The sequence below is a fragment of the Ambystoma mexicanum genome, chromosome 4q (genome assembly GCF_040938575.1).
Source record: "Ambystoma mexicanum isolate Mex_15411 chromosome 4q, UKY_AmexF1_1, whole genome shotgun sequence".
NCBI lineage: Eukaryota > Metazoa > Chordata > Amphibia > Caudata > Ambystomatidae > Ambystoma > Ambystoma mexicanum.
In genome coordinates, this window is record NC_090928.1 from 995,051,772 (window position 1) to 995,077,890 (window position 26,119).

At 48.3% G+C, this 26,119-nt stretch overlaps 1 protein-coding gene across 1 annotated transcript in view; it reads left to right on the plus strand.

Moving 5' to 3' along the window:
• The window catches only part of SMYD2 (SET and MYND domain containing 2), a 349,576-nt gene extending 323,775 nt beyond the window's left edge, over positions 1-25,801 (plus strand). Inside the window, exon 12 of the mRNA XM_069608562.1 lies at positions 25,361-25,801. Within this exon, the coding sequence (XP_069464663.1) occupies positions 25,361-25,441 (81 nt within the window). The 3' untranslated portion in view covers positions 25,442-25,801. The remainder of the gene's footprint in view (positions 1-25,360) is intronic.
• Positions 25,802-26,119: the final 318 nt, after the last annotated feature.

Genomic DNA, 26,119 nt, shown 5'->3' on the forward strand with positions numbered 1-26,119 from the left:
TCAGCCATTGCGGGATCAAGAACAACTCGTTTTCTCTGAAAATGTAAATGCTCATCGACTACTCTCACCATTACTGTTAATACAGAACCTGGCTGTGGACTCATTCCTTCCAGCCTCCAGATTAGGCCTATATTCTTCCACAAATCGTCTGTCTTATATTTGCACTGACCACAGTGACAACTATGCTGTCAGTAACATTGACTTTGTTAGCAGTGGCAGAGTCCACTACAAAGTCAAGACTTATTTTTAATCAATCTGTTTGATGAAGATAAGGTACACACGGCTACAAACAAGCCACACGTCTGTGATAACTGCACATCTAAGAAAAGACCTATTTTGAATAGTTTTCACTCGCCATCAAGTTCCTTTTTTGTTTCATAGACTACGCCTATCATCACCCCCATATGCTTTGACTCAGTAGTCCGAGCAAGGACGTACTAAAGGGGAAGAGTAACAAACCTAAATGACACAATTGGCAGTACCCATATGGGAATCTGCCAGCGCTTTCCCCAATCTTCACCTCCCCCACACAGTTGTTTCCTTAATTCCCTATACAGTTTAGCTGCTTTATCACACAGAGGAACCCATTTCTGACCTGTGCAACTGGGCTCAGTTCAGGAAATGAAAGGATGCAATGGTGTTCATGCTGAATATATTTTTTTAATTTCCCATATGATGCAAAACATTTTTTTTTACTGCAGCATCATGGGGTCCCAGTGGGGGCGGGAGGGTTCCGATAACAAGGTTATTTGCTCTCTGAAGCACAATATCCCTGGCCCTGGCAGACCCCGGGACCACCATTTCCTTATTACGTTTTGACTGCTCCTTAGTGGAGACCATGTGTGCATGCTGCAGCCGGAGACATTCCAATGTTATCGCCATCCAAGATGGCTGTCACAGCATCCAGCTCCTCTTGTAGCACGTTGGAAAAACCTCATATCGCCCACAACTGGGTTTCTCTTCCTAAGTGATCTAGTAACTCCAATTTATCTGTCTGTCTTAGGATACTCTCCATCCTGTACTTGTTAAATTTTAAATTCACAGGCCTCTTCGTTCTTCAAATGTTATGTTATGATGCGTGGCAGCTTTTTTTGTCTTCTCCAGCTTTATTAAGGGACGTGTCGACTCAAATCAATCTCCCTGATGGGTCATCCAGCTTCACCATTTGTTTCACTGCTGCTTCAAGGTTTCTTTTCATCCTTGAAATTTGGGTCAGCAAGGATGACACTGATAGATATCAGAAGGGTTTGCGCTCCATTGATAAGTTCCTTCCTCCAGACATACAGACATTCTTTTCAGGTATCTTTATACCTTCCTTTTTTGACATTCTTTCTCACAACAGTACTAGAACTAGATGGCCACCACTAAAGTGTGATCCAAGAAAAGGGACTTGCTCGCTCCACACCTGAGATACTTGGCACTCTAGGAAGATCCTTGATCCCACTTCTTCATAAAGCAGACCGCCCTCAAAATGCTTCCTGGTAGGGTCGTAGGTCAGTGACCCTCAAACTTCTGCAATTATCTTACTTGTCCACTGCAGTTCATCTGTGGTGCCAATTTCATTACTGCCCTCCAATGGACATCCCCAAGCTGGTCTTCCCAAACATCACATTTGTATTTATTTTATTTTATTTGAATTTTTGCTCAGTGCTGGCCCTACCCAGATGTTCTAAGAGCGCCTTATAAGGTTCAAAAGTTCAAAAGGTGGGAGGTTAAACAGATGTTATAAAAATGTTTTCAGGATAGGATAGGGTAGGAAGAATGGGATCTACAGGCTTTAGCAGGGGAGGTGGCAAGGCTTTATTATGTGTGTGAAAAGCAGTATTTTTAAGGTTCTTCCAATAAATGATGATGGAGTGTATAGTACAGATGTGAAATGTTAATCTCTGGGTATCCACAGTGTAAATGCTTGTTTTTGTGTGCATGTTAGTTTGAAAAATGAAAGGTGTAGAAGATGCTGGCTTGTTAGCTCGCTTGTCTGTGTGATGGGTTTGTTTGTTTTGAAGATGGGGCTTTGAGGTGGATGGCTCTGAATACAATGCAGAGTACCATGAAGGCATTTCTTTGGAGTACGGGAAGCCAGAGAAGCTGGGCGAGAGCTGTGGTGATGTATGAGAGTTTGGGTAGGTGGAGGATGAGTCTTGCTGCAGCATTTTGTATAGCTTGACGGGGGAAAAGTGATGTTGCAGAGTTCAGTGAGGAGGGAATTTCTGTAATCCAGCTTGGACAGAACCACTGCTTGGACTGCAGTGTGGAAGTCGTTGGGGGGGGGGGGTGCAAGTGGGGGGTGGATGCATTTTATCTTGCGTAGGAGGTGTAGTTGTAAATTGCATATTTTGGTGAATGCAGGAAAGACACCATGTGGTGTCTGAAGGAAAGATGGGGGGGGGTCGACAGTGAAACCAAGTGTGGAGAGGGATATGTGTGGGTTGTCTGTGGCAAGTTCTTTCATCTAAGGGGTGAGGTTGGATTTGTGCCTGGGGGGAGATGAGGTCTTCCGTTTTGCAAGGGTTGAGTTTGAAAAGAAATGGGTGGCCATCAGGTGGCGATGGTGGAGAGACAGCTTTTGACACTGTGGAGTTGTGAAGAGATTTGGAAGTGTATTTGTGTCATCTGCATATTGGTGGAAATGGCGTTGTTTGCAAAGGGTCTGTCTAAGGGATACTACATATAGGTTGAAGAAGAGTAGAGGCACTGAGGAACCTTGCAGGACCCCATACGTGGCTGGGTGGGTTCATGTAGAAACGGGAGGCATGGCGAGAAAGTGTTTGTCAGTGAAGAAAGAGGTGAACTAATGGAGGACAGACCCTGAGAGTTTCATTTTGTGGGATAGGATGTTGTGGAGAATGGTGTGGTTGATGGTGCCAAAAGCAGTTCCATGATGATTCCCCGCAGGCCATTTTCAACGAAGCCTGGTTCCCGGGCCTGGTTTCGGCACTGTGGGGAATCATTTACTTTTAACGCCCCTTCCCGGTTCTTTCCTAGTGTGGGGGACACTCCTGCAACCCTCATTCCATCCCCTGCCCTCCTCCCCCCCAGGCAAAGCTGTATATTCTGCGGGGGACACCACTGCCATACAAGTCTGTCTCCTGACCCACCCGCTCCCTCATTCCCTTGACCCACCCATTCACCCATAGGCATCCCATATACACAAACACATACATACACACACCGCTATCCATCCCCAAATCCCCTCCTCACCTCACAGTGTTCCACCACAGCCTCTTCCTCATTGTGCAGTAAACGCATGTGCAGTTCCCCGACAGGCTGCCATTCGATGAAAGCGGTATGTTGGGGAAATATTGGTCCTAAGTGAAAAGATCTTTTTATAAAGATCTCTCCCAAATAAAATCGATTTAGAAAGACCGCTCTTTGACCGCACGGAGCGGTCTTTCTAAATCGAACGGTCGCGCCTCTGCCGCACGCGAGTGCGTGCAGGGGCTGACAGGCTCAACAGGACCCAGACGCGCAGGACGAGGAGAACGGGTGAGTGTGTGCACGTGTGTGTTGGTGTCTCTGTGTCTGTGTGTGTGTGTGTGTGTTGTGTTGTGTTGTGTTGTGTTGTGTTGTGTGTCTGGCTGTGTCTTGGTTTGGGGGAGTCTCGGGTGGGAGGGGATTCTTGTGTGGGCAGGGAGGGGTGTTGAGAGATGGGGGTTCAGATGGCAAAAAACCCAATTTCATGGAAATTCCACAGGAGAGGGTGGTAGTGGGGGGAGTTGGAGGAGCATAGGAACAATGGGGGGCTTGGGAGTGAAATCCCCTGAATTTCTTTTGTTTTTTTAAACTAATTTTAAAGCTCACAAGAGAAAAGATCTTTATAATACTGGTTTTACGATCAATAGAAAATTGGTTATTGTAAATAGTTCTTTTTCTCTTGAGAGCTTTATAATTAGTTCTTTTCACATATTTACTGCAAAAGAGGCAATTTCTTCAAAAGCTGAAGAGAGTTCTAGGAGTAAGAGTAGAGCTATCTGTCCTTGGTCAGTGACGTTGTGGAGGTGACCAAAAATGTGAAGTCTGGGGTCTCTGTGATGTGTCCAAGTTGAAAGCCAGATTGTAAGGGGTTGAGGAGGTTGTTTGTGTTAATGTGTTTTTATAGTTGGGTCGTGGGCTAAGCCTTCCATGATTGTGGCAAGGTATGGAAGAATAGTGATTTGGTGGTAGCTTTCTGGGAGTGTAGGTTCAAGGGATTCTGTTTGAGAAGTGGATAGATTTGCCCAGAAGAGGATAGTACCATGCGAGAAACAGGAGTTGATGATAAACCATTGTGAAGCTAGGATGCTGATGCAATTGGATGTGGCTTGTGACGGGCATGTGTCGTCCAGGAATTGTGGAGGTATTGTTTTGGCAGTGAGGGAGGGTGTCTCTGTTGATGGGGTGGAAGCTGTCCCATGTGGTGCAATGTTTGAGAGTGGAGGGGTGGAAGTGGCACAGAAGAGGGGGAGGCTGTGTTTAATTCTGTGTATTTTAATTCTGTGTATTTTAGAGTTGAAGTAGTATATGAGGGAGTTTCATACTGAAGTGGATGGGGATGTGAAAAGTGTGGATGGTGGTTTGGCGAGGGACTTAACAATGTTGAAAAGTGTCTATGTATGAGTGGTGTTGGATTTGAGTTCTTGGAGATGTAGTGGGCATTGCATATGGCTGTTTTTTATTTGTTGCAGCAGTGTCTGAGGAGGGTGTCCTGATGGTGGGCCATTGGTTCTTTAGCCATACTCTTTCTAGGCATCTGGCATCCTGCTCGATAGAGAGGAGGGAATTGTTGAACCATAGGTTCTGGTGGTGGTTTTGGGGTTTCTGTGATTTGGGGGAGGCTATTGTGTCTAGTACCGGTGTGATGATGGTGTTGTAATTGTTGAGGGGAATGGAGGGATGTGTGTGCGGGGAAGAGTGGGAGGAATGCGTGGTGCTAAGGCTGTGTCTGAATGTGTTTGGTTTGTCTGGCTGGAGACAGATCTTGTGTGGTAGAGTGAGCATGAAGGGGATCGCAAAGTGGTCAGACCACGACACCCAGATTCGATTTTCCACATGTGAGACGTGATGTTTGCTTGAAATCAAAAGGTCAACAGTGGGGGAGCGTGGCCTGGAGCGCCAGCGATGAGGCAGATCCATTAATGGCCTCCGCATGGGTCCGCAGCTTGAAGTAATTTTCTCCTGGTTCCTGCTATGCCCACCATGAATCCTGCTAGAATGATGCAGAGGAACATCTCCAGCACCATCGGCTGCAACCTGGGAGCTTAACGCCCCCAGGATCACTATAAACGCGGCAAAGAAACGTTCCTCCGGCAGCCGATGCTGCAACCAAGATGGCAGCCGCTTCCCCGAACCCACATCTCCGCACTTCGCCGGCTCCTCACCGGTGCGCAGCGGTCATCGGAGACCGGAGCCTCCCCAGCGTGCACTAGAGGTGCAGTGACAGCGCCTGCTCCCACCCGCCCGCCAGCTCTACTTCGCCCCGGATAAGGGTTGCCTGTGCTCCTGGCTGGCCCTGCTCCTATGAGCCCAGGAGGCAACGAGCAAGCCCTACACCACCAATGCCCCTCTCGCCAGCCACAGTGAGCGGCCGCTCTCCGTTGCCTCTCTTCCCGGCACGGAGGCCCCCCAGCCCGCAGCCCGCGGCCCGCAGGTGCCCAGCCTGCATCCCGTCACTCGACCGTGACCGATGCCTCATTGAGCCTGCCAGCAGCGAATTCCTCGCTCCCGACCCCCGGGAGCTTGAGGCAAGGAGCCAAATTTGCTGAGCGCCCTCTTGGAAGGGGTCCCCCTGCCTACCATCCACAGCGTGGCCCCTGGCTCTTGTGAGGGGATCACGCACCGCCCAGGTGAGCCCAGTTGCCCCTAACACACGTGAAAGGCCCTGCTTTCTCCTGCCTGGAGAGTTTTGGGGATCCTCACTCTTTCTCCCCCGCTGGCACTGGGGCCCACTGCCCTCCGCTCTGGCCCCACCCGCCACCAGCCGTCCTCTGGAGGTCTCCCCTGCTGGGGGTGTCCTGGCCTCCTGAGGCCCGCAGCAACTGCCTCCCCCAGCAGCCCGCTAATCCACGTGGATCCACGCTGGCCCCCTCCTTGTGGGGGCTCCTGAAACTTCCATTGGCTGCCCCCAGACCGGAGCGTAATGCCTTCCTTGGTTTCCTGGGGTGCCCCTGCCAACCTTCCCTCTTCGCCAGCTGAGGAGACTCTGTTGCCGCCATCTGCACCCTGTGCCCTTACTGCAGAGGGCCACTCTTAGAGATCCTTAGCCACCCTGCACTGCGAGGCCTCTCCATCTCGCCGACCTACACTTACCGCCTACTCAACATCCTGGGGGGCCCCGGCCCATTCCGTCTTCAGATCTCTTCAAAAGCAGACTCCCCTAAACGTACACCCCAAAAGGCCACTGACGACAAAGGGACGCTCGCAACCAAAGAGGACCTCCAAGCCTTCATGTCGGATATCAGATCAGAGTTCAGAACCTGTATGACGAAACTCACCGCTAAATCAGAACAAACTGAGCAGAGGGTCAGTAGCATCGAGCAGAGGATGGGGGAGGCCGAGGACCTGGCCACAGATCACTCCAACTCGCTAACGGAGATATAAAGTACCGTCCAGATATTAATGGAGAAAACCGAAATTCTTGAATTTAAACAGGAAGACATGGAAAATGTCATGATCTCTGCTTCCAAAAGGTCAGGGTTTTCCCAACTCCCTTGGAAGCAGATCCATAACCCAGGTTCCGAGTGCCAACCAGTCCCAATTGGGACCTTTTGGACCCAGTCCTGGCGCCAGTGGCACCAGGCTCATAAATATGCCCAGTCCCAGCGCTGGAAGCGCCGGGCTCATAATGCTTGGGTGGACTTACCTGCAGCAAACCATGCTGCTTACTTGCCTGCCAGTTGAGCCTCTGATCCTCTTCTGTTTGGAACTACTTTTCCTGTTGGGTGGGGCAGGAGCCACTCCCTAGATTCAGAACACTGGAACTCTTCTGGAAAGCAGGAACTCTTTTCTTACCTAGGCGTGGCTGTGGAAGGAGACACCTAAGCACTACAGGAGGCTATTTAAACCACACCCGATGGATGAATCTTGCTTTGCGTTATTCTGCATCCTCTGCAGCAGAACGCTCATCGTGTCTTCTGCATCTGATCCTGGGCCTAAGGAAAAAGGCTTACCATCCTGAATCCAGTCTTCAGCAACACCTATAAAGACAAGAAAGAACAGGTTAGCATTACGGTCTTCAGTGACAGCTCTTCACTTACCTGGTCCATCGGCTGTCACCAACGCCTCGCGCTGCATTCCGGCATCTGAAAGACAAAGGCTTACCTACTCTTCGTGCGCTCCGGAGGTCTTCACACTGCATTCCGGCATCTGAAAGACAAAAGCTTACCAACTCTTCGCACGCTCCGGAGGCCTTCGGCGCTGCATCCCGCATCTGAAAGACAAAACAAGGTGCGTTTAAAGACATTGGGGAACTTTAATACTCACGTGCCATTACTCCTTTCCACATCTAACCCAGTGGGTATTCCGGCACCCTGCAGCCGCTCCGAACTTGTACCTGCAAAATAAAAAGACAGTTAGAGCGCATCGTGAAGCAGGCAACAAGCGCTTACTTACGTGCTTCCAGGCGCTTCTATTCATCACACGGGCTCCATCTTCAACTCACTTCAGCCCGTCATCCGCCATCGCCGGAACCCTGCAAAACAAGAAACATCATTACTAAAGACTTTAAAGACATTAGAATTACTCGAAACTTACCGTTCGTGCAGTAAACGACGGACAGCAGTCCTCTGAAGTCAAGAGGCCTGCTCCCCTTATCCAGTAAAGAAACTGGTTACAGCACCCTGCCCCGAGGCAGATGGAGAGCACGGCGTTCACTTACCTAAGGTGAGAGCGTTAACCTTTGGGGTTCTACAGGAGAAGAGAAAGGGAAGAAGAGAGAGACATTCAATAACCCAGTTCCTTAATCCCATATTTTCTATCTGCAGACATCTTACCCTTCGAGTCAGACATACAGTGCACAGAGGTCCAGCCCAAAGAGCCAGCCGTGTGTTACACATCACCTTTGAAGATACGGTATACGCCCAGTCAAGAACGGCGCCTCTACGGGAATCAGGTGAGCGTTACAGAACGCAAAGCCTACCACAAAACTCCCGTCCAGGCGCTATGGAAACCTCGGATACCGACCAGCTAGCCCAGTTACTTGGGGAACTAAGGGCAGAAGTGCATGCAGCCCGTCAGGAAACAAACGCTCTAAGAAGGGAACTGATTATTTCCAAGGAGCGAACAGATGATCTCGCTAGACAATTGCTACAGTCACAAGCCGGACAGACCCTGTTACCCGCATCTGGGGGAAATCTTCCTTCTACATCCTCTATGAATCCAGTGCAGATCAACCTACCTGGGAATGTACCTCTGGCTCCGCCCGAACGATTTTCTGGTGACCCAAAGAGGTTTGCAGTATTTATCAATCAGTGCCGGTTGCATTTCTTATGCCGGCCAGCAGCCTTTCCAACTGATCAAGCTAAAGTAGCTTTCGTGCTTTCGTACCTTAGTGGCAATGCGGCAGACTGGTCGATCCCTCTAGTAAATCAAGATGATCCGGTCCTCCATGATTTTCAAGCTTTTCAGCTCAGTATGGAAAAACTGTTCGCAAGACATTCACAGGGGCAGGCCTTGGACAATGAGCTTCTTTCGTTGCGACAAGGTAATCAAGACCTTTTGGCTTATATTGCGTCTTTCAACAGACTGATAGTGGAAACTCAATGGCCTGAGGACAAAAGGATTACGCTGTTTTATAGAGGTCTACGTGGAGAGCTCAAAGATGTGTTAGCCCAAGTAGTGAATCCCCCACAAGATTGTTCGGACTATATAGACTTAGTCGTTCAAATAGATCACAGACTGCAGAACAGGAAGGCCGATCGTTCCAAGTTTGATGCTCGAGTATTTTCCAAACCGCCAACTCCTTCCAAAGGAGTAGACTCCGGGGAACCCATGCAAATAGGGGGTCTGAAAGGTCCTCTAACACAAAAGGAGCGGGAAAGGAGAAAACAGTTGCAATTATGCCTCTATTGCGGAAACTCAGGGCACTTTCTTCGAGACTGTCCGGTGAAACCTGCCAAGAAGGCAGTAGGAGCTGCAGTTACCAAAGTTACAAACTCTGAGCAGGGAAACGACCTCGCCCGACAAGAATAGAGGTCCTCTTGCCGAGCGTGAAAACCAGTTCCGTGACCTCGCATTTCGTGATACCTATGGTCCTCGTTAGCCCTGATAATCCGGATCGATTACATGCAATTGAAGCTTACGTCGACAGCGGTGCCATCGGCAATTATGTGGATCATGAAATGGTTTTGAGGATGAATCTAACTCTTTGTCCCAAGGCTGTAAAGGATGTCATTACTACGGTGGATGGTACAGAGATAGCCTCCGGGCCAGTAACGCATACCACACAAGAGGTGACGCTAGTAAGTCAAGATGGACACCATGAGAAGATTGTGTTCGATGTGATCAAGGCCCCTCAGTTTCAGATTATTCTAGGAATACCTTGGTTAGAGAAACACAATCCTCTGATCGATTGGCGAGCAAGAACGGTCCAGTTTCCAGAATGTGTCTCTACTTGTCACCCTCCACCTGGTGTTGCACTGGCAGCAATTTCTTCAGAGACTCCCCAGTTACCTCCCGAATACCTAGAATACCAAGATGTTTTCCGGAAGGATCAGGCTAACTCTCTACCTCCTCATAGGTCTTATGACTGCCAGATAGACCTGATACCTGGATCTACTCCTCCTTGTAGTAGAATTTATGCCCTCACCGAGCCTGAGAACCTTCACCTTCGACAATACCTGGATCAATACCTGGCAAATGGGTTTATTCGTCCTTCCAAGTCCCCTGCTTCTTCAGCTTTGTTCTTCGTTCCAAAAAAGGAAGGAGACCTTAGAACTTGTATAGATTATCGCTCCCTGAACCAGATCACCGTTAAGAATAGATATCCGTTACCTTTGATCCCTGAACTCCTGGACCAAGTCAGAAAAGCATGCATATATACAAAGCTGGAGCTTACCACTTGGTACGAGTAAAAGAGGGCGATGAATGGAAGACGGCCTTCCGCACCAAGTATGGGCTATTTGAATATCAGGTCATGCCCTTCGGACTTTGCAATGCCCCGGCCGCCTTTCAATATTTTATGAACGATGTCCTCAGAGAGCTCATAGATGTGTGTGTTGTTGTTTACATTGACAACATCCTCGTTTATTCTTCATCGGAATCTGAACATCGGAAACACGTGAAAATGGTCCTCGAAAGATTGCGTCAACACAAACTTTTCGCTAAGTTGGAAAAATGTGTTTTCAACGTGACTGAAGTTGAATTCTTGGGATTCATATTATCACCTGGCGGAGTGCGTATGGATTCAAAGAAGGTCGATGCAGTTCTCAAATGGCCATCACCATCCTCCGTAAAAGGTGTGCAAAGCATGTTAGGCTTCGCTAACTTTTACCGCAGGTTTATCCCCGAATTCTCTCGAATAGTCCAGCCCATCACTGCCTTGTTAAAGAAAAACAAACGTTTTGAATGGTCTACCGAGGCGGAACAAGCTTTCCAGGATTTGAAGACTAAATGTATCTCTGCACCAATCTTAAAACACCCTCGCCCCGAACTCCCCTACATCGTGGAAACTGATGCTTCAAGCCTTGCCATGGGGGCAGTTCTATCACAAAAGGACCCGGTAACCAATCAGTTGCATCCCGTGGCATTTTGGTCCCGCAAATTCTCGCCTCCTGAAATCAATTACACGATTACTGACAAGGAACTTCTGGCTATCAAGTCTGCCTTTAAGGCTTGGCGGCATTATCTGCTGGGGGCCCGACACACCGTTACTGTGATTACGGATCACCGAAACCTGCAATATTTGAAAACCGCAAAAGCCCAATCCTCTAGACAACTCCGTTGGGCATTATTCTTTGCCGAGTTTGACTTCATAATTACCTATCGACCTGGTACAAAGAACGGTAAAGCTGACGCCCTTTCTCGGATGGGAGTGGAAGAACACTTGATCAACCCTAAACCTGTACCAATCATTCCCGAACAAAGAATTCTGGGTGTAATCGCCACAGAATCCATAGAGGAAGTTAAGGATAAAGCCAGGCAACTTGTAACTCCAGCAGACATACAGAATTGGCATCTGCAGGGAAAGGACTTTGCAGTAAAGGACAACTTATTGTATTTCCAAGAACGATTATACCTACCCAGCACAGATTTACAGAAAAAAGTAATCTCTTGTTATCACGATTCTTTAATGGAAGGACATCCCGGTATGGCCAAGACCTCAGAAATGATCAAGCGCTACTTCTGGTGGCCGTCTTGGAAAAAAGATATCAGAGACTTTATAATGTCCTGTGGAGTATGCGCCCAAAACAAGAGTCAAAAGGAAAGACCAGCAGGCCTCTTACGCCCTATTGACATCCCACCTCGCCCTTGGCATACGCTTTCTATGGACTTCATCACCGATCTACCTCCATGCTCCGGATACAATACGATTCTAGTAATCGTGGACTTATTCTCCAAGATGGCGCATTTCATTCCGCTCAAAGGCTTGCCAACAGCAGCAACTCTGGCACGAGAATTTCTCGAAAACATCGTCCGACTGCACGGTTTTCCTTCGGTTCTAATTTCGGATCGAGGTAGTCAATTTATTTCTCATTTTTGGCGAAGTTGCTGTCGGTCGGCTCAAATTGATGTGAGACTATCGACCAGTCACCACCCTCAGACCGACGGACAAACCGAGAGGACCAATCAAACTCTGGAACAGTATTTACGCTGCATGCTGCAACAAACTGAAAAAACTTGGAAAGACATCCTTTGGATAGCCGAATATGCCTACAATAACTCTGTCCATTCGGGAACTGGGAAAACCCCGTTTTTTCTTTTGTACGGCAGTCACCCTCGAACCTCGGGGTTGGATCCCCTCCAAGATCTTGAAACACCAGCAGTAGACTACCTGCATTCTACAATCACCCAAGCCTTTAAGGAAGCTGTTTCTCACCTTCAAAGGGCTAAAGAACAATACAAGAAAGGAGCAGATCAACATCGGAAGGAAGCCCCTCCATATCAAGTAGGGGATCAAGTCTGGTTATCCACCAAATATCTACCTCTAAAAGGGCCACGCACATTCAACCCAAGATACCTTGGTCCCTATTCCATCACTACCATAGTAAACCCAGTAGCGGTCAAGTTGGACTTGCCCCCGCACATGAAGATACATCCGGTCTTCCACGTCTCTCTATTAAAACCCGTGCAACCTCAAACCCGACTAACTAAATCTCCAAAACCTATCCTAGTTGATGGAGAACTCGAGTTTGAAGTCAAAAGCATTCTGGACTCCAAGATCTCCAAATCTAAACTATTTTACCTAATTGACTGGAAAGGCTACGGCCCCCAAGAGAGATCCTGGGAACCTGCTGAATATGTCCACGCTCCTCGCCTAATCAAAAGATTTCACCGAACATTTCCTGACAAGCCAAAACCCCCGGAGAAGCCCGGTTTGGGAGGGGCCTTGAGGGGGGTACTGTCATGATCTCTGCTTCCAAAAGGTCAGGGTTTTCCCAACTCCCTTGGAAGCAGATCCATAACCCAGGTTCCGAGTGCCAACCAGTCCCAATTGGGACCTTTTGGACCCAGTCCTGGCGCCAGTGGCACCAGGCTCATAAATATGCCCAGTCCGAGCGCTGGAAGCGCCGGGCTCATAATGCTTGGGTGGACTTACCTGCAGCAGACCATGCTGCTTACTTGCCTGCCAGTTGAGCCTCTGATCCTCTTCTGTTTGGAACTACTTTTCCTGTTGGGTGGGGCAGGAGCCACTCCCTAGATTCAGAACACTGGAACTCTTCTGGAAAGCAGGAACTCTTTTCTTACCTAGGCGTGGCTGTGGAAGGAGACACCTAAGCACTACAGGAGGCTATTTAAACCACACCCGATGGATGAATCTTGCTTTGCGTTATTCTGCATCCTCTGCAGCAGAACGCTCATCGTGTCTTCTGCATCTGATCCTACGCCTAAGGAAAAAGGCTTACCATCCTGAATCCTGTCTTCAGCAACACCTATAAAGACAAGAAAGAACAGGTTAGCATTACGGTCTTCAGTGACAGCTCTTCACTTACCTGGTCCATCAGCTGTCACCAATGCCTCGCGCTGCATTCCGGCATCTGAAAGACAAAGGCTTACCTACTCTTCGTGCGCTCCGGAGGTCTTCACACTGCATTCCGGCATCTGAAAGACAAAAGCTTACCAACTCTTCGCACGCTCCGGAGGCCTTCGGCGCTGCATCCCGCATCTGAAAGACAAAACAAGGTGCGTTTAAAGACATTGGGGAACTTTAATACTCACGTGCCATTACTCCTTTCCACATCTAACCCAGTGGGTATTCCGGCACCCTGTAGCCGCTCCTAACTTGTACCTGCAAAATAAAAAGACAGAGCGCATCGTGAAGCAGGCAACAAGCGCTTACTTACGTGCTTCCAGGCGCTTCTATTCATCACACGGGCTCCATATTCAACTCACTTCAGCCCGTCATCCGCCATCGCCGGAACCCTGCAAAACAAGAAACATCATTACTAAAGACTTTAAAGACATTAGAATTACTCGAAACTTACCGTTCGTGCAGTAAACCACGGACAGCAGTCCTCTGAAGTCAAGAGGCCTGCTCCCCTTATCCAGTGAAGAAACTGGTTACAGCACCCTGCCCCGAGGCAGATGGAGAGCACGGCGTTCACTTACCTAAGGTGAGAGCGTTAACCTTTGGGGTTCTACAGGAGAAGAGAAAGGGAAGAAGAGAGAGACATTCACTAACCCAGTTCCTTAATCCCATATTTTCTATCTGCAGACATCATACCCTTCGAGTCAGACATACAGTGCACAGAGGTCCAGCCCAAAGAGCCAGCCGTGTGTTACACATCACCTTTGAAGATTTGGTATACGCCCAGTCAAGACCGGCGCCTCTACGGGAATCAGGTGAGCGTTACAGAAAACCGCTCCCGCCGCAACAACCTGCGCCTCCGAGGGGTGCCTTTTTTAGTCCCTGACAAGGAGCTCCCTAAATACGTGGGCACATTCTTCCAGTCTCTGCTACCAGATCTGGACGAGGCTCAACGCCTTCTTGATCGAACCCATAGGTTGCGCCCTCGCCGGGGATTGGATACAGACCCCCCCTCCGGACGTAATTACGGTGTCCAGTCATAATATCGAAAAAATAAAGTCGAATGACAAAAAAGTCGAATCAATAATGTCGAAAAAAAAAAAAGTCGAATTTGTTTTTTTATTATTTATATATTTTTTTGGGGTTTGGTAAGTAAAAAAAAAGGGGTAAAATAAAAAAAAAATAGAAAAAAAGGGGGGTTGGGGGGGAACCCCCCCATTTCGAATAAAAAACGTATTAAAAAAAATTCGACTTTTTTTTTTTCGAGATTATTTTTTCGACATTTTGACTTTCGATTTTATTGATTTCGATTTTATGTCTAGGAACCCGTAATTACAAGAGTCCACTTTTACACCACCAAGGAGGCCATTGCAGCGATAGGCCGCTCAAAGGACGATCTCTCTTTCCAGGACGCTGCACTACAGATCGTCCAGGATCTCTCCCCTCTTACTCTCCAGAAGCGCAGAATGCTCCGTCCACTCTCGCTCTTCCTCCGAGACCAGCAGATCCGCTATCGGTGGCTCTTTCTCACGGCACTTCAATTTTCATACAAAGGCACCCTCCGCACCATCAGCCACCTCGATGACGCAGCTTCGATCCTCCGTCCAGATTCTCCCGGGACCTCAGACCCATCCTTCCCGGGCCGAACTAGCCCTGCTCTGAATACAACTTTCCCCAAGCCGAGACGGGCCCCCTGGTCAAAAGTGCAGAGAAGCCGCAAACCCAAATGACGAGCGAGGACGCCCGCGCAGGATACATAGCACTGGAACCACCTAGACCTTTTGAGCTCGCTGTGGACCCCATGCGGTCCATACCCTCCTCAAAGGTGGATCCTTGGAGAGATTTTCAACCATGTTGGTCATTCTATCTGACGACAGTCTGGGTGGCCACGGGATGGGCCGATAGTTCAAAACCGGTCCCCCTGGTCGCAGTTTTGACCACCTGTTGGAGGCCCTCCCGTTGGAGGCCGATGTTGGAAGTTCAGATCTCCCGTTGGAGACCATTTATAAAAAAACCTTCAGCCACAGGATACCCCAAAGATGCTGATCCCTCGCAGCGATGGCTGACTCACCCTGCCCCCAATTCCCCTCCACCCCCCAACAGAATTCGGATTCGGAGCTCCAGCCCCCACATCTAAAATTAAAATTCACTACCTTGAACGTCAGGGGTTTGAACTCCCCACCCCCCCCCGAAGAGGAAATCCGTCCTGCAAAGACTACAGAACGATGGGACCTCAATCGCTTCCTACAAGAAACGCATCTAATCCAAGCAGACTTTTCTCGCCTGCGAAGCAGAATCTTCGCCCTACAATTTCTGGCATCCAATGGAACCAAGAATGGTGGTACTGCCATCCTCTTCGCAAAGGACTTGAAGCCCCAGATCCTAGACTCGCTAAGATGCGCTTTATGGCAGTCAAATGCACCATCCTTGGCCAACTTTACACCCTCGTCTCAGCCTACGCGCCGAACGAGCACCAGGAAGGATTCTATCAGGATCTGGAGGACTCCCTCCTTCCATTTATTGAGGGGCAAGTAGTGTTTGGTGGAGACTTCAGCAGGGTCCCGGACCCCCTTAAGAATAGGTCTCACCACCCAACATCCAGGGACCTGAAGTTGGCAACAGCCCTGCTCCACCTATTTCGCACGCTGAACATCGTTGACACCTGGAGGGTGCTATCCCCAGAAGAGAAAGACTTCTCCTTCTATTCATACGTGTATCATACCTTTTCTAGAATTGACCTATTGCTGGCTTCCCCCCAGATCCTGACCTCTCGGACCATGCCCCAGTCTCGCTCACCCTGCGGTCCCATAACCCAGATCCTCCTCCCCGCCGCCAGTGGAGCCTCTATGACCCTACCCTGGGGGACATGGCAGTGAGAGAAGCAATCGCCAGAACACTTAAAAACTTCTTCGCTGAAAACCGCGATGAGGACACCTCCCTGGGACGCCATGAAAGCCATGCTTCGAGGGGAATTGATCGCCCAAGGAGCCGCATTCCACAAACAGAAGCGAGCGGCCCGCACTATCCTGGAAGATGGGGTCCGTGAGGCCGAGGCCACTCATAAACGAAAGGGCTGGTCCCCGAAATCTTACAGGGTCTTACAAATGGCAAGGAAGAGGCTTGAGGCGCACTATGCCGACTCCACAGCAAACCTGCTAACCAGAACCAAACAATGGTACTACGTCCATAACAACAAGGCTAACAAGCTGCTGGTCAGTAAACTGACTAAGGAAAAGAGCAGGAATACCATCTTGGGTCTCCGCGATCCACAGGGGAAGTTCCACCATGCAGATTGTGAGAAACTACGTCTAGCAGTCGCCCACCAGTCCGAAATAATGACGGCAGTCCCGCGGGACCTGGCCGAGCAGCGCTCTTACATCCAGGAGGCAGCGCTCCCGCTCCTGACCCCAGAGGCAAGAGAAGAACTTGAAGTGCCTATTACAAATGAGGAAGTGGAGGGAGCCATTAAAAGCCTGAAGTCTAGGGCCCCAGGCCCAGACGGATTCTCCACACGATTCTATAAATTCTTCCGGCCCCAATTAGTGGCTCCCCTGACCCGCCTCTTCAACTCGTTCGCAGCCACTGGAATGGTTACCCCATCAATGCAGGAGTCCATCACGGTCCTCATACTTAAGCCTGGAAAGGACCCCCAGGAAAATAGTTCGTACAGACCCATCTCCCTGTTGAACTTGGATGCCAATATATATTCCAAGATCCTGGCCAATCGCCTCGCGCCTGTTCTTACGAGCATTATCGACCCGGATCAGACAGGGTTTATATTCCATAGGTCGACAAAAGACAACATTCGCAGGGCTCTGGATCTAATAGAGGTCACCAATCAGGAGTCCCAACAGCTGGCCCTGCTGGCACTGGATGCCACCAAAGCCTTCGACAAGGTGGACTGGCCCTATCTCTATCTACGCCTCACCCTGGAGGTCTTCGGCTTTGGATTAACCTTCAGGAGGATGATCCTAGCTAACTACCAAGCCCCTAAGACCCGGCTCAGAGTTAATGGCCGCCTCTCAGATCCAATACCTCTCACATGCGGAACGCGACAGGGATTCCCACCATCTCCCCTGCTCTTCGCCTTGGCCATGGAACCGTTAGCCCAGCAAGTTCACCTGAGCCCCCTGATCAGTGGCTTCGGGAGGGTATCAGGATTTGCCATCAACTTCCAAAAATCAACAGCACTCGGAGTGGGCCTGAGCCCAGGCGAGAGGGAGGCCTTAGAGAAGCAATGCCCACTTTAATGGAGCACCCGGGCGATCCCATACTTGGGGGTTCAGATCCCTGCTCAGCCAGCGAAAGTTTACCAGGTCAACATCCCCCCACTCTTCGAGGAATTGGAGAGGGACCTTGCCCGTTGGCGGACGCGGGAGATCTCGCTGTTGGGTCGCTTAACGACATGCAAAATGAACCTCCTACCCCGCTTCCTTTACGCTTGCACTTCCCTCCCAACCTCAATCCCTCTTCCCCCCCTTACAGCAGCTCCAAAGGAAAATCATTGACTTTATTTGGAAGGGCAAGAAAGCGAGGATCCCTCGGAGGATGATGATGGCCAGCACGAGACTAGGAGGACTGGGGGTGCCGGTCCTCCGAAAATACCAAACAGCAGCACAACTGGCCCACCTTCAAGCATGGGGCCTCGCCACTGGGCGCCCAAAGTGGGTAGAGATCGAACAGTCCCGCCTCCCTCTCCCCCTTCGCTTTCTTCTGTTTATTCCCACCGCACTACGCCAGAGCTGGCCAGGAGTGCTGACCGCCACAAAGCAGTCGATAAAGGCATGGGAGTGGGCCCGCAGACTTGGAGGTATTCCAGGAGGCCTGAGCGCATCCTCCCCAGTCTTCCTCAACCCAGCCTTTTCCCCAGGAACTCCTCCAACGAACTTTAGGAACTGGGTGGCAGGAGGCCTCGAAACCTTGGGGCAGCTATTTGAAGGGGATGCCCCCCTCACTTTCAACGCTGTAAAGCGATTTTCCAGCTAGCGGAGACAGACAGATTTACTTATGCCCAACTGAGACACTGGTGCTCCCACTCCCAGACCCGAGCGGAGGCTACATGTCCCCTGGCGCCGCTAGAGCTTACAGTAAATGACCTGCCTTCCCGGGGAAAGATCTCGGCCCTCTATAAACTATTCCAGGAAGACCCGCTCCAAACTAGGCCCTCATATATGTCCCAGTGGGAGGCGGACCTGGAACATGCTATCGAAGATCACACATGGGTGGACGTCTGGACCAGAACGCGCACAGCATCCCGTTGCATTACTAACCGGGAATGCGCCCACAAACTGCTTTTGCGCTGGTACTACCCCCCCCATGCGCCTCCATCACTTTCAGCAGGCTCTGGACCCCCACTGCTGGCGTCTGCAGCTGCCCAGGTTCCTATTTCCACATGTGGTGGACCTGTCCTAAAATAAGGGAATTCTGGACCCAATGCCTTGCTACCATGAAGGACATCACCCAAGTGGAAATCCTGCTAACGCCCGAGCAAGTCCTACTGGGGATCCCGCTCCCGGAATCTTACCCGAGAACAGGGAGAAGGGCAACGCTGATATCCCAATTCTTGCTGGCAGCCAAAATCACAGTGGCCCGCACTTGGAAGTCCACGGAAGGACCCCTGATGGCCCTCTGGCAGGTTAAACTTTGGGACATCCCGATAGCCGAGAAGGTCACGGCAGCCAAAGCGGGACTGCTCCACCGATTCACTGATATTTGGGCACCAGTCCTAGACTATGACCAGAACTACCCGGCCCTGACCTACAAGCCACGCCTGGTCGCGAGAGCCCTCCACTTTACGGGCGACAATTTACCGCCTGGCCAGGCCGAATGAGGCCCAGGAACAAGGCCTGCTTGGAAACACAGGGAAGAGGGTGCGGGGGGACATGTTGGTTTTATATACTCTGCGAGGTTATAAGCTATGTCACTGTATATGTTCTCCTGTGTGCTGATTCATAAATAAACACATTTCTTTTTAAAAAAAGGTCAACAGTGTTTCAAGCTATGTGTGTGGAGTAGGTGATGGGTTGTGTGGGGTCATAGAGGGCGAGTGACTGTTACGACAGTTTTTCTGAAGTCCAACTAAGGGCTTGGTAAAACCATCCAACTGAGACAGTACAAGACTGCATCACCTGAGTATATGGTAGCGTAGACAGAACAGCCAGGCTTATCTTAAGAAGGGGGAGAGGGCTGTAGAATCAGTACAAAGAAATTGTAGTACACATATGGTCCAAAGAAACAGTGAGACACTATGTATTGTGTACATAAAGGGTTTATTTAAATCCAGTTAGGCCCAGATAAATCTTCAGGGATTGGGGGGCAGTACTAACACAGATCATATAAACACACTACAAAAACCCAACACTATGCTTTAAAGTACACAGACCAAAGCATAGACCCTGTTCAGAAAACAAACAGTATTTCTAGGTAAATCAGACCTTATCAAACACATTTAGTATAGGACACATCCTATTCATGGGGCGTAAACACATTAGTTACTTTTAGATCACTTTCTGTAATACAAGGGTAGTAGACCCTGTCAGTTATGCAGTGACACCCAGCAAATAAATTGCATAATCAACCAACCCTGTTACCAGGGTACTTTTCTGAAAAGTGGAACACAGATTCATGTAAAAGTATATATCTAGAATTACTTTTTGGATAACAGTTATGCTTGGTGAGTAAGACCTTTTGCTGTAATAGTCAATTACAGTTGCTTTTCAGCTCAGTGGAACACAGACTAAGTTAAGCAAGAACTCTTTACACTAGTTTAGGATTGCACCAGGCAGACCAAGGTCGGCTACACCTAAAGAACACTTTTTTAAAAATGGCACACAGCTATTCTATGCAGATAAAACCTAATGTTGTAATATACAATTACAGTTGCTTTTCAGATCAGTGGAACATAGATTGAGGTACGCCATAACTCTTTAACTTATTTTAGGATGGCACGCAGCTAACCGAATGTAAGTAAAAGCTATATACTTTTTAAAGGAGCTACCAACAACTTTAAAGTGGGTATGAACCTAAGACTGTTTTAGCATCTGTATAAAACAGACCAGGGAAAGCAAAACCCAATGTTACACTTTATGAATGACTCAATGTGATTCTAGGTAGATAAAACCTAAGGCAGACATATTCTAAAAAGGTAATACAGCAAGTTAGGGGAAGCAAGACCCAGTTGTGGAACGTATACACCTATTCCCTGAAATAAATAGTTAGAGGGGCAAATGCATTACTTTTGGGAAAGAGGCACAACCAATTCACAGGTCAGTAAATTAACCTTCTATATACACTTTTCAGAATGGCACAACACACATTCAAGGTAAGAACTTTTGTAACTGTTAATTCTCTGAGTTAGTTACCAACTAACTCTTTCACAAGTAAGTAAACATTTAAACACTTGTTCTCTTTCCAAGGCAGAACCCTTTTCTTAACCAGTCCTTTCCTATTCTATTGCATTAGTTCTCTGAGGCAAAAGAGGTACCCTAGTGGTGTAGGTGCCAGCTGTAGGCAGGGTGAGATAGGGTTCTGTTGCAGGCAAAAGTCAGAGTTCCTGTGGAAGACTGTTCAAACAAGTAAGTAGTTCACTTTAAAGTTAGTCCGGGGACTTCTGAGAAGACACCCTAGGAGGATTCCAGCAGTGGAAATACCCCAGCCAACACAGTACCTCATCGCAGAAGAAGAGTTGCAGCAGGAAGACTTCAGGAGCTGCAGCCAAAAACCTGGTTGATGGATTCCTTTGTCATGAAGACGGAACACAGGACTGTGGAAGGGATTTCGAAGCAAGGATCAATGGAGATGTCTCCAGGCAAGAGTTTCTATGTGGCTGGATGTGGGTCAGTGGTTTCTGAGCCTTTTTCAGGCGCCAGAAGAAGACTGAATATCGCCTGTCGGATTCTCATCATTTGCAAGGACCAGCACTCTGATGAGGAAACTTTTTGGACTCAAATCAGGTCTTTGGAGTTCCAGCAGGATGCCACCAAAGTTCCACCTCGATTTGGAATGTGGAAGACTGTGCTCAAGGTCCCAAGATATTGGGGTAATGCAGCCCTGCAAGGTCACAGCACGACGTGGGATTGCTCAAAATGCAGGCCTTGTTGAGTCTGGTGGATCTCACCAGGCTCTGGGTCGAGTTCATACGTTTCAGTATCCCCAGGTCGATTGGAAGGAAGGGTTACAGCAGGCTCCGGTTACACAGCCGGCTCTCTGGTCGCTCGAATTCACATACAGTCTTTGTTTCTTCATCTTCCTCTTCGGTTTCAATTGCAGTGGTCGACTTGTCAGCAGCTTCCAGGTTCAAGTTCACAGTTTTTATCAGGAACTACAGCACAACCTCTGCATTCTTTCCCCACATTTTACAGAAAGGGGCGGTCTGGCTGTCCAATCAGGACAGCCAGCCCCCCACTGGGAGTTGTTACCTTTCAGGTGAAGGCACACCCCTAAATGCTCACACCAGAAAAAATACAACCCACAAGGGAAAAAGGCCCAAGAAACTCTTGCAAGTATAACAAGTTTTATGTTTACAAAAAAGTAGGTGCGCCAGCAAATAGCTCTGCCACTGAGAACGTTCTGAGGAAAGAGGGTGCGAACAGAGACTTAAAAGGCGGCACAGCGTCATTCATATACAGTAAAAACCCACGCAGCTGGTTGGTGTGACCTTCTACATTGGCTTACTCCATAGGGGATACCAGGCCATTGGCCCCAGCCCAGTCCGTCCGTCTTCCATCACATACAGTCTGCTGGGCTCATCATCTCCTGGGAAACAAGGTCCAAGAGGCAATTAGCCACATTTGAAGAATAGTGCTACTTTCTCGCTACACAGTGCACTTGGTAGGCTTAAAGACAAGCACAGCGGGAGTTTCTAGGTCACGCTAATCCACACACACACATTTCACTCGTCCCAATCGCGTCTCTCGGCTTCGAAGGCTTCCACCCTCGCTTTTGAACTATAGTGTATCCCTCCCTGTACCTCGCATTACAAATCATGCCATTGTAGGATAAAAGTGACACACCCATGTTCTTGGATGTTTTATGGTTAATGCGTTTATGGTCGGTGGTCTGGGGTCGACTGGTATCTTGGAATTCAGGGGTGTTAGGATTGGGTCATGAGCAGGGGGCCATAACTGGTGGTTGGCTGGGTGGGGGTCGGAGGCCTGCTTTGGCCTGTTTGTGATAACATGTACACCAAGGCGCCCAGCACTGTCTTGTGGCCTTGCGGGACACATTCTTTCTCCGAACAACCTATTGGCAACACTGAAAACAAAGGGGGGATTTCTGCAAAGGTTAGCAGCAGTGTGGGCATCTCTCGTCAACTCTTGGGCCTACTAAAATTCTTTTTACCCATACAAGCAGGCCAGGTAGTCACAATACAGACACACTACCTCCATGCATTACACCAACAAGCAGGGAGGTACAAGATCAGAGATCCTATCCGAAGAAGCACAGAAACTCTGGGCATGGGTGTTGCAACACAAGGTCCAGTTGAAAGCAGAACACCTGCCAGGAATAGACAATGTCTTAGTGGACAAATTAAGCAGGGGTTACTCGACATCCCATGAGTGGGAGTTAGACAAAGAAGAAACTCAGCGGGTCTTCCGCATTTGGGAACACATGGAGATCGATCTATTTGCCACCAGCTGCAACACGAAATGCCCCCTCTTTGCCTCGAGATACTCAGAGGCCCAATCACTTGGGGACGCATTCTCAATGACTTGGACGGGGTGGATCCTGTATGCATTTCCACCAACCCCGTTGATAGCATGAGTGCTGCGCAGGATGAAAGAGCAACCTTGCCAGATGATACTCCTTGTTCCAGAGAGGGCTCGGCAGGTTTGGTAACTGACCCTCGTGCTCCTCTCCCAAGAGTCACCCATTTGCCTCAGAGCGCATCAACGATTGTTGACACAGCAGAACTACAAGGTTCTCCACCACGATCCAGCAAGCCTTTCACTCAAAGCATGGTTCCTGAACAGTGAAAATTAGCGAACCGTATGTTACCTTTGGAATGTTGGGACATTATTAGCGCGTCTAGAGCACAATCCACTCAGACCACATACGTCAAAAAGTGGAACCGCTTCACTACACAGCGTGAAGCTACACACATAGATCCGCTGACAACATCGGTGGAGCAAGTGTTACCATGTTTGTTACATCTAGCAAAAAATGGACTCTCCTTGTCCTCCATTAAAGTATCCCTGTCGGCCATATCAGCTTATACAAGAAACCCTAGTCAAGCTTCATTAGTTACTCATCCAGCGGTCAAAGTCTTCCTCAAGGGATCACTACGTACTTTCCCGCCAATGCCTGAACCGGTACCCGCTTGGAGCTTAAACACAGTTTTCTCTGCACTCATGGAGGTACCCTATGAACCCATCCATAGATGTGACCTAACCTGGAAGGTTGATTTTTAGTAGCCATCACGTCGGTTAGAAGAATCGGCAAACTCGAGGCTCTCTCAGTGGAACCTCCTTTGACCATATTCCAGAAGGGCCGTATCATTCTCCGAACACATCCTCATTTCTTACCTAAGGTAGTCTCTGAAATGACTCTGAGCGTATTGTATTTCCTACACTCCTCGGTAACCATACTTCAATGGCAGAACGCGCGCTACACTCTCTAGATATTGTGCAAGTCCTGAAGTTCTACATAAAAAGAACCAAAGTGTTCCGTTCCTCTCTACGACTTTTCATGGTGTTCACAGGTTGCACTAAAGGACAGTGCATCTCCAAACAAGGTCTCTCACGCTTGGTGACAAATTGCATCAGCCATTGCCTTCAGTCCAAGGGTGACCTGCTCCCTGGACCTCCGACAGCCCACTCCACCAGAGGTAGAGAAGCGTATGTTGCTTTCCACGCAGGAGTAGCGATAAAAGACATATCTAGAGTGGCTACCTGGAGCATGCTACACACATTCACCAAGCATTACTGCTTAACAGAAGACACCAACAGGGAATCAGCGGTCGGACAGGCGGTCCTCCGCCACCTGTTTGTTTAAGGTAGGAGCAGCCTATTTCTCCCACCTTCTCTAGGTATATGTGGCTTATATTAAGTTGCCATACTCTATGGATGCTGAAGTTTAACCTTCATGTTGTAACCATTTTTGGCATGCTTAACTGCTTGGTATTCTATTCAAGCATGTGAATATATGAAAGATCCAATGCTGGAGACGCCTTATTTACTTACCTGTAACTGTATTTCTCCAGCATTGGTATCTTTCATAGATTCACATGTGCCCACCCGACTCCCATGGAAGGCTGCTCCAAGGCCCGGCAGTCATCAGGTATATATTCACTAAACGGCTCATAATCTGAAGGTGGCTGTCTGGGGTGGAGCTTAAGCCCTGCCACCTCATTGGTTTGGGTCATACAGGACCAAAGTGAGATGGAGGGACTACACAAGTGAATGTCTCATTAGACATAATGGGCAATCTTTATTGCCTTTTCCTTTGGGAAAAAAAAAAAAAAATATATATATATATATATATATAATATATATATATATATATCCTGGTCTGACGATGAAATATTCAAGCATGTGAATCTATGAAAGATACCAATGTTGGAGCAATACAGTTACAGGTAAGGAACAAAGATTCTCTTCGGTTCCAAATTCTTCAAATGTCATAATAGCGTGAAATGGCCTATCATTGAACCAATGATTTGTCAAATGCCCTGCACTTTTATATTCTGCAAAAGCAGTCCAGTCAGTGTTTACAGTGGATCCCTATGTAGTCCACCTGCTTATTGCTGATGCAACAGCTGGCAGGCTTCATAGGGATCTCCAGCATTTGCGGTGGCATTGCCGGCGCAAATGCTGGAGCATTTTGTATAGTCAGAGAGGAATGCGAGCAGCGGAAACGCAAGTTGTGTTCCACCCCTTCCCTCCTCTCTGCCATGCAAATGGATGAAAATGAGCTGTGACGCTAATGCATGGCCGTAAAAGCCTTACGCAAGGCTTTTACGCAACCCATTTATGTTGCGGCTCAGACGAAAATGTCTTTTACATGAAAGGAGAAGGGAGTGGATCCGAATACGAGATCAATAAAAGTTAAAGTAGTATAAATAATGGGGTGAGGGATAAGATCCATGCATATCAATATCATGTACCTTAGAAAGATGTCAGACTACCAACTCCAGAAGGCGCTGTTTATTTCACATCTTCATTTGATATTATCAATGTTTATATGTTATTTTTTCAATTTCAGGCCATTGCCATCATGGAGGTAGCACACGGCAAAGATCACCCGTACATCGCAGAGATCAAAAAGGAATTTGAAGAACACTAAACATTGCCATTTATGCGTGTCTCCTTTTTATTTAAAAGTATTGTGTTGGATATCTTCGATATGGAACCGTGGCTAGAGAATGCCTTCATATTTTATTTGTACTAAAAGCATTTCTAGAACCTGCAGTAATTGGAATGGCCATCTGGTGCTCTGGATTATTGCATTTTGCTCATTTGAGGTTTATTTTGGACTGGATGCTGATATTTCACTATATAACTTTTGAATGTATTTTGTTCGTTTTTTATGAAAATGCAATGTTTTCATAATATGCCTTTTTGAATGTTGCAGAAAATCGACCAAAGTTTTCTCGGCAGGTTTTCAAGCTCTGTACATTAATAAAGATGGATGCAGTCCCAATGAGCCACTGTTAATGGTTTTATTTCACTGCAGCAAACATTTGTATATTTCGCTCTACTGCAGATACTATTTAAACATTTGCAACGTTATGCCTACAGAGGCAGGTCTGCAGAAACATGCTAATTACACATGTCCTGAGGGTAAACATAAGATCCCTTGTATGGGACATGAGGAAAATTCACAGCGTCTTCGCAAGTAAAGCCTTACTAAACAAAACCTGTAAAGTGATACTCTTAACATGGTTATACCTACCTGTTAATTGATAAGCTCAATGGAAAAATATGCCCATAGAGGTGGTGTTTACACCTATTCAACAGTGAA